Source organism: Callospermophilus lateralis, chromosome 5, assembly GCF_048772815.1.
Source record: "Callospermophilus lateralis isolate mCalLat2 chromosome 5, mCalLat2.hap1, whole genome shotgun sequence".
Classification (NCBI taxonomy): Eukaryota; Metazoa; Chordata; class Mammalia; order Rodentia; family Sciuridae; genus Callospermophilus; species Callospermophilus lateralis.
The window spans coordinates 91007369-91020262 of NC_135309.1; the positions used below are offsets into that span (position 1 = coordinate 91007369).

Below are 12894 nucleotides of genomic sequence, written 5' to 3' on the forward strand. Positions count from 1 at the left end.
GAAAACTAAGGTGGAAATACTTCTTTTCTTACTTTTACCTCACTTGTCTTCCTAGTCATATAAATTTGCAAAATAGTAAAAGATACAAAAACAATGCTGGAGAAAAAAGAGAAAAAACAGTTCCAATTTCTTCTCAGTGCATGTGGCAGATGCAATACCTGATTTTCCAGTTACTTTTTAGGCTTACATGATAAAGAAGCTTCTTTACAAATTCAGCATTGTAGTGTTTGCATTCTGCTCTTCCCCTGTTTGTGGCTCTATGGAACCAGGCACTCAGGGAGGCCTTGGCTTCTTCAGGCTCTGGTATATACTTAGTGGGCTCACCTGTTCTCTTGGGTGCTGGGAAAACTACTTCTTACTTGCTCTTATTCAGTCCCTGCTGTCTTCATATTATAAGACTGTTTAAAAGTTTTCTTTACTGGAACAAATGTATTCCATTTGGATTATGTCATAAATTTCATCTGTAATAAGACCTTCAATGGCATTTGTGTGTCACCTTTTTTATATCGCTTGTCAGGTGGTACTGAGAATACCTCCCCACTGAAAATGGATCCATTTGCAGTCAATAGCAGGGTGGCTAATGTTCATTTTTCTTCGGAAAACTGAAATGTGCACCTTTTATCCTATTATACTGATCCACCAGCTTCAGATTATCTGAGTTTGTAGCTTCTCATTTTCTCCAGTATCTTAATGCTATTATTAACAAGAATTCTGTTGCTAATGGTTTTTGAAAATAATATGTGTGCTTTCAGCCACTACCTGTATTCTTATGGTTTGTCTGATTTAGCTGGAGTTTGAAATTCATTCCAAATGCTGTTTTGTTGCAGATCAATTATGAGAAGCCTTAATGTTTCTCTGGATATATTTTCCATGTCCTAAATTTTACTAGAAGAGAATGGGACTAATTATTTATCTATCAGTCATGAGGTGAAAAACACTTTTATTTTTCTGAACTAGGGATTGAACCCAGGGGCTCCCTACCACTGAGCTATTATTCACATCCTTTATAATTTTTATTTTGGGACAGGGTCTTGATTAGTTGCCCAGGCTCACCTTGAATTTAGGATTTTCTTTCCTCAGCCTCCTGAGTTGCTGGGATTACAAGTGTTGCCACTGTTCCTGGGCACTTTTAAATATGTAGTCTGTATTCTTTATGAATGATACATCAATAAATATATCTATATGAACATATAGATATTTATGTATACAAACATATATACAGATATCTGTAAATACACATTTATAAACATATGCACATTTATTTATATAACTATATGTATGTGGAAAGAGAGAGCAAGAGAACCTTTTTTTGGTAAATGTTATTTATGTTTATATATTTATGTATATACATATATATGTATGTTTACTGTCATGGGTATCTACAAAGAACAAATAAAAACAAAAAAAATTCTGAGAACATCTGTTCCCTTTTTTTCAGGATAAAATTTTACCCCTGAAGCATAATTTTATTTTTTAAGAACACAAAAAAAATCATACCTTAGAAGGATGTGCTTTAATATGCTCTGTTTCCTAGTCCATCGTTGTTTTTATATTCTTTTGCACACATTTTCTATTTTAGAAGTAATTGTCGATTGTATTTTGTCAAACAGAATACTATACAGACTGTTTATAGAGTATTATAAATTTTCTTTATTTGCAAACTCACACTATAAATACTTGTTGTTTTGAAGATTACATTTTGGAATTAGGTATAAAATATGTGTTTTGGGCCAAACCTAGCTATTTCTAGGGCCCATGAAATTTCATTTGTTTTTTTACCGGACGTTTTTCAGTTCTACTTTGTATAAGAGATTATGCTTGGTTCAGAGATGCTGAAAATGAATAAACTGGGCTTAGTCTTTGACATTATGAAATCGTTTTATGTTTGTGACAAATGAACTTAAACTAGTCTTTAGTCTTTTTTTTCTTTTTTCCCTAATAGCAGTTTTTCTTTTGCCTAGGGAAAGTCTATACAATGTGCTCTTTAAAATTTCCTACAGATTATCCATATTTCTTTACAAATTTGAGGCCAGCCTGGGCAACTTAGGGAGACCCTGTCTCAAAATAAAGCATATAAAGGCCTGGGGGGTCTAGTTCATTGCTAAAGCTCTTGCCTAGTTTATATGAAGCCCTGGGCTCAATCCCCAGGAAGCATCACAGAAAAAAAAAAAAAAAAGTCATCAGTGTTTTACACACTAGTACCTTTTTGGTTGACTTTCTAATATCAGAATTCAGATTTTCTGATGCCTAATGGGTGATTTTTAACCAAAAGTATTGTAACTAGAGCTCATGGACCCCTCAGGCAGTGGTCTCAAATTTTAGTGTGCAAAAAAATCTCACTTGGGAAGTTAACTTAAAAGAAATATTTGTGGGGCTGATTGCACAGAGATGCTGATTCATGAGATCTGGAGGTGATCCTGGTATTTGCATTTTTAGTAATCCAGGAGATCCTGGACCTTACTGTCCTTTGAGAGCATCGGTGGATTTTTAGAAAGTTAGGTTTAAGCCCTCAAACTGTGTCTACATGGAGATTTTCCAATAAGTGGATTTAGGAGACTTTTCATTAATTTCTTTAAAGGGTCTGCAAAAAACACCATGATGATATTATGAGCAGCAGTTTACAAGTGAAAAAGAATACTAGTAAAATCAGTCACACAACCAGCCTCAAGAATCCACATGGGAAAGTCTAACAATGAAAAGAAAAACAGATATAAATACTCAGGTTGCACAGCGATCACCTGAACAGTTGTTTTCAAGAAAATCTCACAAATGAATAGGTGTTTGGGAAACTGGGGTTCACGGGTGGAAAATTTGAGAAACATTGTTCTATTTTTTTTTTTACTTTATTATAGAAGCAAACAGAAACTTTAATATGCTAATTTGCATTATGAATCACCTTAATACAATTTAGTATGTAGGATTTCCCAAGCTTATTTGATCATATAACCTTTTTCAAATGGTTATCAGTTTGAAAATACCCTTTAACAGAGGAACAAACATTAGTCTCTGTATGCAACATAGAAGTAACTTTCATCATAAGCCTGTTGTGAAGTAAAATTTAAAATGTTCTCTAAATAGTCTGAAAAATAGGAAGGCAGAGAAGTTTGGACTGCATTTTAGAAAATTTTAAATTACAATTATGGAAGAAAAAAATTATTTAGTTATTATTTACATAGACTTACTTATTGCTAGTTGATGGTAAACTAAAGGAAGTCTTACCCTAAAATGGAAATTTTTTCTTTATAATATTATTAAGATTTAGGTGAAATTTATATTTCCTAAGAATCAGAGATCTGGGGTTATAGCTCAGTAGTAGAGTTCTTGCCTAGTACATGTGAGGTACTAGGTTCAATCCTCAGCATCACATAAAAATAAATAAAATAAAGGTGTTCATCTACAACTAAAAAAAATCAGAGCTCATTATACAATAATCAACAGTCAACAGTCATTATTTCAGATATTTTATAGCAATCATTGGTGGCAGGCCAAAGATTGTGTGTATAAACATGTATGTCCAAGTCTTTTTGAAAGCAAAGCAGTTCCATAGTTATTTAAATAAATAATTTAATGAATGAATAAATAAAGATCAGATTGACATAAATGAAGAAAGAGGCTCTCTGGATCAATTGATTATATCCAGATGAAGTTTTCTGGAGAGGTGATCTGGAGGAGAGGAACAAACAGAAATCATATTCAAAGAAAAGGAAAAGAGATTGCTTTAAAGAAAGGAAATTTCTGCTGGAAGAAATCCTTTCCTAATTTAGCTAGCAGTGAAGAATCTCAGGGACAGAAAACTAAATATGTTTCTGTACATAGAAATCATGAACTAAAGTGCGATGATTAGGACACTAGTCCTGTGAGATAACAGTGGGGGAAATAAGTCAAATAAGTTTGGGAAATGCAATTCCATCCTTTGTGTTTAATTTTGCTTTAATTGGCCTTTCACAAAATGAATTTATCACAGAAGTATTTTCCCCATAAATTAAGAACCCTCACAATACTCTTGGGAGAACACTGAGCTAATAATGATAGGAAATAAGGACTACTAATTAATGGGGCTCCACCATAATCATTGCTTCTTTGGGACAAAAATGATTAGATTTAGGTCATACATATTATTCTGTCCTCTTTCATTATTAAGTTCTAAAGATTTGTTGAATTAAAATGGGTTTGCTTTTCAATATTGTGATTTGTCTGAAATAAGGTCTTTCTAACTCTGGATCATAAACATAACACCTCTTCATGTAGAATCCTTAATTCCTACATAATATTAAACAAGTGCTTTGTTTGTTTGTTTGTTTGTTTGTTTTTTGTGATGCCAGGGATTGAACCCAGGGCTTTCTGCATGTAAGGCAAGCACTCAACCAACTGAGTTATATCCCCAGACCCCAGGTTGTAGTGTTTTGACTGTTAAAGATTTTTCTTGGGATGTTTCTTTGCTTATTCTGTAAATATTTATAATTATTCCAATTTAGAATTCAACCAAATAAAGCCTTGTTAAATATGGTTAATTTTTATTCAAACCATTGAATGGCCTTTCCTGATAAAGAATTGGGAAAGATTCTTAATATCTTTGAAAATTTGTTTCAAAAATATATTAAATTCAAAAGGAATTTTACAATTTAGAAGGTTAAACTAGCCTCTTTTTTCCATGATTAAAGATTAAAAGAAATCAAATTAGCCAAATGCAAATCAAGCAATGACTAAATAGAACATGATTTATGTATTTTTTTCTTTTTCTTTTTTGACACATGATATGTCTGGCAAAATTTTAGTTATGTATGTTCCTTGTATATCTTCTGAACTCTGGAATTCTTAAAGAATGCTAAATGTAATTAGGGCTATTTAGAGGTAGGTTTTAATGTATATGGGACTGAGGTTAATGTAGAGATGAAATGGAGTTTTTGTAGGTATTTATAGATTTCAAATTTTTTTTTGTATTTTTTAAGAACAAAACTAAATTCCACAGTTGAAGTTAGTAGATATCTTTCTCATGTACATGCAAAGACATCACAACATTTTTTTGTTCTCAGTGAAAGACCATAATATGGCTATAAGTTTGATGCCAATATTTTAAAGACTGACTGAAGTGAAGTGGATCATCTATAAAATAATCACATTTCTGGAAACTTCTAAATCCATGTGAGGAAAGTAATCTTTTTTTTTTTTTATTTGTAACCACCAGACTGACACCCACATAATTTCTGAAGAGCACTCTTTAATATTTTCTCTTCAAAAACACTTAATGCTTACTTCATAAGTGTTTACAGATTTTTCCAATTTATAATTTTTCCTCAAAATAATCCTTAAATATATATTTTAAGAAACAGCATTAAGGGACTGGAGTTGTAGCTCAGTGGTAGAGAACTTACCTAGTATATGTGAAGCACTGGGTTCAATTCTCAGCACCACATGTAAATAAATAAATAAGAGTCCATCAACAACTAAAAAAATATTTTAAAAAAGAAGTGGCATTAATAAGGAATTCTTTAAATCCCTGAGAACATGATCAAAAGTGTCATGTGATGATGTCAACCTAAAATGAAAACAAATTTATCTTGAGGGATGTTATAAATGAACTGTTTCCAAATTCTTAGAGTATAAGGTGCTCTCTATAATAATAAAGTGGTAGTAAGACTTGACTAGTAACATAATTATAAAAAGAAAAATCAATCTTCATTTATTTTTAGTTATATTGTTCTTAGGCAAGCAAGAGATACCACAATTATTTAGACAGATGTTATTTTTAAACAGGATTTCATAAACTATATAGTCTATATTCTCTTACTGAATTAGTTTATTTCTTTTTAATGATATAGAAATAACATGTATAAGATCTTGAAGAGTGATATATCCTCATCTGGTCTTTTTTTAAAGCTTTTATTTTAATTTCAGACTTACAAAAGAAGTTGCCAGAATAATATGAAGAATTCCAAAATTTCTTTCATACTCATATTTATCAAATGTTAATATTTTGCAGTTTATCACAATTCTACATTTCTTTTCTATTCTCAAAACTTTTTTTTCTGAAGTGAGAGTAAGTTACAAACATTATTAAAGAGTATTCTCTTTCATAATAGTACAGTTGGTTAAATCAGAATATTAACAGTCATGCAATAATAGCTTTGGATTATAGATTTGCTCAAATTTCACCAAATAACCCCAATAATGTCCTTTACTGCAAACTAAAATGTTGATCATGTATTGACTTTAGTTTTCCTATCTTTTTAGGCTTATTTAGACTAGAATATTTCATAGTCTTTTTGTTTCCTGACCGTACACTCCAAGAGAACATATCTCCTATTTTGTAGAATGTCCCTCAATTTGAGTTTGTCTGATGTTTCCTCGTGATTATATTCAAGTTGTGCTAGACTTTAAAAACATAAGATTGTAAAAGATTTCAGAACAACACATCACATCCCTATTTATAACACTAAGAATGAACCTAATTAATTATTTGCCATATTTGCATCAAGCAGAATATTTATGTCCAACTTCCAAGAAGAAAGGACTTTCCTAGGAGATTTTCTATGTGTTTCTTAATGAACAAATTTGTTTCACTTATGGAGTGTCTTGTTAGTTTGGATGGTTTATGATGCCATATAGATTGTTCTAATATTTACTGAGAAAACAAACAAAATGTTCAACAGTATTGATCTTCTCTTCATACAGTTACACCTGAATGCCCACGGACAGCAAGAAACATTTTCCTTTCCTTTGATGAACTCAAATTCTTATCACACATCATAAAATCTTTTTTGAAGCTGGAAAATGATGTTCAAGAGCTGTTGGAAGAAATGTTTTTATTGCTTAAGATGCCCAGGAATACTTCAGGTAATAAAATGTTTTGTTTAAATGTTTAAATCTACAATTTCTCTCTGTTTTTGCTTCCTGCCACTTTGAATCTGTACCATCACTTGAAAAAAATACACGGTAAAATTCTTGAGATAAACATTCAGTATAGTGCACACCATGGATTTTATTTTTATCTTTTGTACTTGGCAGATTCCTTAGTTCAAATTAGCAAAGTTGAGTCTGGATAATTGTCTACAGTTAAAATCAGATTGATTTTTTCCCCCAAAATGGAAAAAATAAGCATACTGGGTAATGTAGAGTCTCCTTTTCTGCCACTAGCAGCCAGATGATCTTTTTTTAAAAAAAATTCTTTTTGCAATTGTAGATGGACAGCATGCTTTATTTTGTTTTTCTTCCCCCAATTTTATTCATTTATTCCACTTTCAGCATTCATAATTTCTTTGTGTAGGCCCAAATTTCAGTTTGATATAATACATTTTTTTGTCTAAAGAATATCTTTTCACATTGCTAGTAGACAATTATGCTTAATTATATATTTTTAGTGTTTATGAAATCCATTATTTCTTTATTTTTTATTTCAATTTGTTATATATGACAGCAGAATGTATTACAATTCATATTACACATATAGAGCACAATTTTTCATATCTCTGATTGGACACATGTAGTGTCACACCATTTGTGTCTTCATATATGTACTTAGGGTAATTATGTCCATCTCATTTCACCATCTCTCCTAACCCCATGCTCTCTCCCTTCCCCTCCTCCCCTTTGCCCTATCTAGAGTTCATTTAATCCTCCCATCTCTCCCTTCCCCCCACAGCATATTATGGATTAGCATCCTTAAATCTGAGAAATCATTTGGCATTTGGTTTTTGGGGATTGGCTAATTTCACTTAGCATTATAGTCTCCAGCTTCATCCATTTACCTGCAAATGCCATGATTTTTTTCTCTTTTAATGCTGAATAATATTCCATTATGTATATATACCACATTTTCTTTATCCATTCATCTAATGAAGGGCATCTAGGTTGGTTCCACAATTTAGCTATTGTGAATTGTGCTGAAATAAACATTGATGTGGCTGTGTCCCTGTAGTATGCTGCTTTTAAATCCTTTGTGTTTAGGCTGAGGAGCTGGATAGCTGGGTCAAATGGTTGTTTCATTTCCACTTTTCCAAGAGTTCTCCAAACTGCTTTCCATATTGGCTGCACAAACTTGTGGTCCTACCAGCAATGTATGAGTGTGCCTTTTTCCCCACATCCTCACCAGCACTTATTGTTGTTTGTATTCTTAATAGCTGCCATTCTGACTGGAGTGAGATAAAATCGTAGAGTAGTTTTGATTTACATTTCTCCAATTGCTAGAGATGTTGAGCATTTTTTCATATATTTGTTGTTGATTTGTGTATCATCTTCTGAGAAGTGTCTGTTCAATTCCTTGGCCCATTTATTGATTGGGTTATTAGTTTTTTCTTATGTTAAGATTTTTGAGTTCTTTATATATCCTCAAGATTAGTGCTCTGATGTGCATGTGGTAAAAATTTGCTCCCAAAATGTAGGCTCTCTTTTTACCTCACTGATTGTTTCTTTTGCTGAGAAGAGCCTTTTTAGTTTGAATCCATCCCATTTGTTTATTTTTATGTGGTGCTAAGGAACAGACCCAGAGACTCACACATGCTAGGCACTCTGTCACTGAGCTACAGCCCCAGCCCAGCCAGATGATCTTGAGTAAAACGTTTAGTCTCTTTGACCTCAGTTTTCTCATCTTCAAAATAATCATGGAGGAGTACCTTTAGTTTCTATTAGAATTTTCATTGTCTTTTAGAATTAGACACTTCAGATTCCAAAATGTTATAGAGTTGTGAGGATTAAATGTCTTAGTGAATGAAGTACTTAAAGAAATGTCTAGCATATCATAAGCAAGCAATAAAAGTAATAAATGTGAGTTATTGAAAATAGTAATTACATAACATGTTGTTTCAGGTTCAGTTAGTCTTAACAAAATCCCTTTGAAGAAAGCTACACTATGAAATAGTGTTTCTAACATTAAACGTAGAATTCAAAGATGGAATAATAACTGTTGTCATGTCTATATTTATAGATTTCATTTTTATCATAATGGAACATACAAAACTCTCTGTTACATGATGCCATATGTCATTCTAGATAGAATGACTACATCTGCAAAATAAAATGAGGGAAGCAGGGATTAACAAATAATCTGAAAATTTCAACCCCAAAGCCCAGTTTTTTAATAAAGAAATTACACATATAAACATATGGAGCAAATTAAGTGTATTTTTAAAGTACTTTGCCTTATGTAAATAACATTAGAAAAATTGTAGGATTGACGTTTGTTTTACATTAAATTGTTTCCTGGCTTTCTGTGTTTCAGGTTAAATTTAGGTAGCACTATTATAATACAAATAATGCAAATCACTGTTAGTACTTTTTCTTACTATAATGAAATACCTGATGCTAGATAATTTATAAACAAAGGAGGTTATTTAGCACACAGTATTATAAGACTGAAAGTCCAAAAGGTATGGTGTTGGCTTTGGTGAGGGCTGTCCTAACTGTACTGCCACATAGCAGATGGCATCACACTGGCAAGAGCACAAGCAAAAGGAAGAGATCATATGGCCAGACAGAAAGCCAGAAAGGAAGATCCAGGCTTGATCTTTTTATAAAAATCTCCTCACAAAAACTAACAGTCCCAAGATAAGTACCTTGATCCCATCCAGGGTTAATGCTCCAACAACTCCCCACTAGTCTGCATCTCTTGTAGATCCCATCATCTTCACATTACCACACTAAGGACTAACTTTCCAACACATGAACCCTTGTAGAATAGACTCAAACCATATTCAAATTGTAGTGACCACTTTTCCAAATATGGAGCTAATTTTAAGAAAAATAGAGGTAGATTATAGATTTGTGAAATTGACAAAAAATAAAACTATAAGAAAAGAAATATGAATTTCTGTTAAAAAGAGAATGAAAATATTTAATTGACATACTGGTGCCTTTAACAGTTGACATTTGTTGTTGGTAGTTACTTCATCATGCCTGACTAAGATCAAGCACCTCTCATCCACTTCCCTAGTTGATCTCTTATGAAGTGTACATTAAAAAATAGAATGAACTCCAAAACATACAGGCACCTATCAATTGGGAATCATCTTGATTTGGAACTAGATCAGGCCCTTGAGAATTTGTGTCATTTCTGAGAACTTTATTATTCTTAAGGGTAGCAAAAATTCAAAATTGAAGTTGTGTGTTATAAGTATTTAAAGATATAAAATGACTTGGTTAAGAATTGAAGAAAAAATTAACATGTTGATATCTGAGAAAAAGGAGAAAAAGAAAAAGCTCATTCAGCTATCAAGCAATGTGGAGACTTGCAAATTCTGAATATCTGAGAGCAATAGATCCATTTTTTGAATAAAATTCACAAAGAATATATATAATTATGCCATAATGTACTGTTCTTACCCCCAAATTTGTCATCATAAAAGCAGTATGGCAGATAACAGCAACTTCAACATCACATTAATGATAGTGTACTATACAAACATACTTGTTGATTATCAAACATAGTATATAGAAGGAATTTTGAACAGTAGGCATAAGAATCAACTGAGGAAGAATAGAAGTACTTTGAATTAGACAAAGGGGAATGAAGGGAAGGGAGGGGGAATGGGAATAGGAAAGATAGTAGAAGGAATCAGACATTACTATCCTATGTGCATATATGATTACACAACCAGTGTAATTCTACATATCATGTACAACCAGAAGAATGAGAAGTTATTCTCCATATATGTATAATATGTCAAAATATATTATGCTACCATGTATAACTAATAAAAACAAATAAAAAATCTTAAAAAAGAAATGACTGAGGACTAGAATACCTTCTTGTGGGATGTGTATTCTTCGATATTTAAATTTCTTTTTTTTGTGATAAAGCCAGGATTGATTTTATCTGACACAAGTTTATATAAATTGTACTCTGAGAAGAATGATCTTGAGGAAAATTTTCAAGAAATATCTTAAATATTTTATCCAGTGTATCCAAGTTAATCAATCTTTATCAAAGGAATTGGTTTTTTAAATGAACAAGATTCTGTGAAACAGATGACTAAAGAATCAAATGTATCTTAACTACTGAATATTCCTTATGGTTAATGATTTGCTTAAAAATCTTATGTGGGAGAGAAAGAGGGGGAAAAAAGAGAATAAGTCATTTGGTTTGCTGTATATTTGTTTTGATTGGAGCATATTTTGTTAACTTGGAAAAAGTTTTCTACCATGCCTATATAACTTAAAAAATCTGATGAAAGTTAAGATTTTTTTTCTTCATTGTCTATAAATGTTGTAAAAATGTACTTAACAGGTACTTAGCATCACAAAGAGAAAATATAAGGTGTTAGTTAACCAAATATTTTACTTTCTAGTTTGATATTTATTATAATATTGTAGATGTAGCCAAATTGGCAGCTCTCTTAGTAATTTGAATGTGAACAAGAGTTTTGTAGAGAAAGAGTTTTTTTTTTTTTTCAGAGAAAGAAAAGATACTTAGTAGTTTTATGTATTTGCTTTTATTTGGTCATGCTTTGATGGCTAATTTCATCATTTTAGAGAACAACAGGACGTTATTTGACTATTATGATGCCTTATTATTGCATTTTGTTTAGGTGATGGCATTTTATGGACTGGTTTTGGGTTTGCTTTATGGGGCATTTCTAATGCTCCTTCAGAATAAAGTTGTTCTTTGGGCAGTTCCTCAATTTTTCCAAAGGTGGCATCTGAGATTTATCTAAACCAGGAGGTTTCTTGGTCCTCATTTTTCTGTAGCCCCAGCAATGACAAAGCGCAATGGCTGCTTCAATTGGATGTAAGAAGAACACTTAGGGTTTGTCTCAGAAGAATCAAAGATTTCAGATCTTCTGAAAGATTGTTTGTACTCTTAGGGGGTCTTAAGAGGGGTCAAATGGCTTCTAAGAGTTCCTTAGCTAGATGGTTAAGGGATTGTATTAGGGAGGCGTATGTAGTTAAGGTAAAGAGGCTCCTAGGGTTTGTAAAGCTCATTACTCTAGGACTTTAGCTGTTTCTTGGGCAGAGAGGTCGAAGGCTTCCACATTGGAAATTTGCAAGGTGGCCACCTGGGCTTCTCTTCATACTTTTTCATGGTATTATCTCTTGGATGTAGTCTCTTCTACAGATTCAGCTTTTGGTGGGAGGCTGCTTGTGAGCCAGAAAAGAACAGTGAAGAAAAGAAAGACTTGTAGTTCCCACTTAGAGCTGCCAACAAGGCAAGTTGCTTTGTAGTGCACACAATGGGAACCTATGAAGACCAATTTGGGTGTGAAAGTGGATGTCACAGGGAAGTACTGCCAACCCGCACTCTCTATGAAAGAAAGAGGCAGTGTGGAAACTAACCAGCACTATAAAATGAACCACAGAGAACTCTGTAGGGGAAACTGTTGAGCAGCTGGCACTCTTGTGACCCTCTGCTCTCTTCTGAGATCCTTAATCTAGGCTTGCTCTTAGAGAGACCATATTGATCACATGCAAATATCTGATGAGCCAAAAATGGACTACCTTTTCTAGACAATAACAAGTATATAGAATTTTAAATATTTTTTTTTAAATATATTACTATAATTCCCCAAGTGTTCACAAAGCTCATAAAGTCTTACACTGCCCAAATTTGAAATTGACCATTTTGAATTCCAAAGAAATATAAAAATGCCACAATTCATTAATATCACAAGAGATCTTATTACTATGGATTCAGTATTATTAATCCTGCCTAAAAATAATCCCATTTGCTTTCCCATAAAAGATTAAGCTTTTGAAAAATTTTTAAATTTTCTTGGGGGAATATATTTTAAAGGTTATCATAATTACTTGATTATTCACTTTTTTCTCTCTCTAAAATTGTGCACCGGGAAGAGAAGTCTTGGAAAGCTTATCTTTTTTCCTTACTCATCTTGAAAATAGGCAGATGGTTTATATAAACATCTGAGCACATTACATTTAGTGAATAAACATAATGTATTTGGGAGT

The 12894-nt window shown here is 32.4% G+C and overlaps 1 protein-coding gene across 1 annotated transcript in view; it reads left to right on the forward strand.

Annotated features, from left to right (window-relative positions):
• The window catches only part of Kiaa0825 (KIAA0825 ortholog), a 376742-nt gene that overhangs the window by 91065 nt on the left and 272783 nt on the right, over positions 1 to 12894 (forward strand). Inside the window, exon 5 of the mRNA XM_076856029.2 lies at positions 6673 to 6834. Within this exon, the coding sequence (XP_076712144.1) occupies positions 6673 to 6834 (162 nt within the window). The remainder of the gene's footprint in view (positions 1 to 6672; positions 6835 to 12894) is intronic.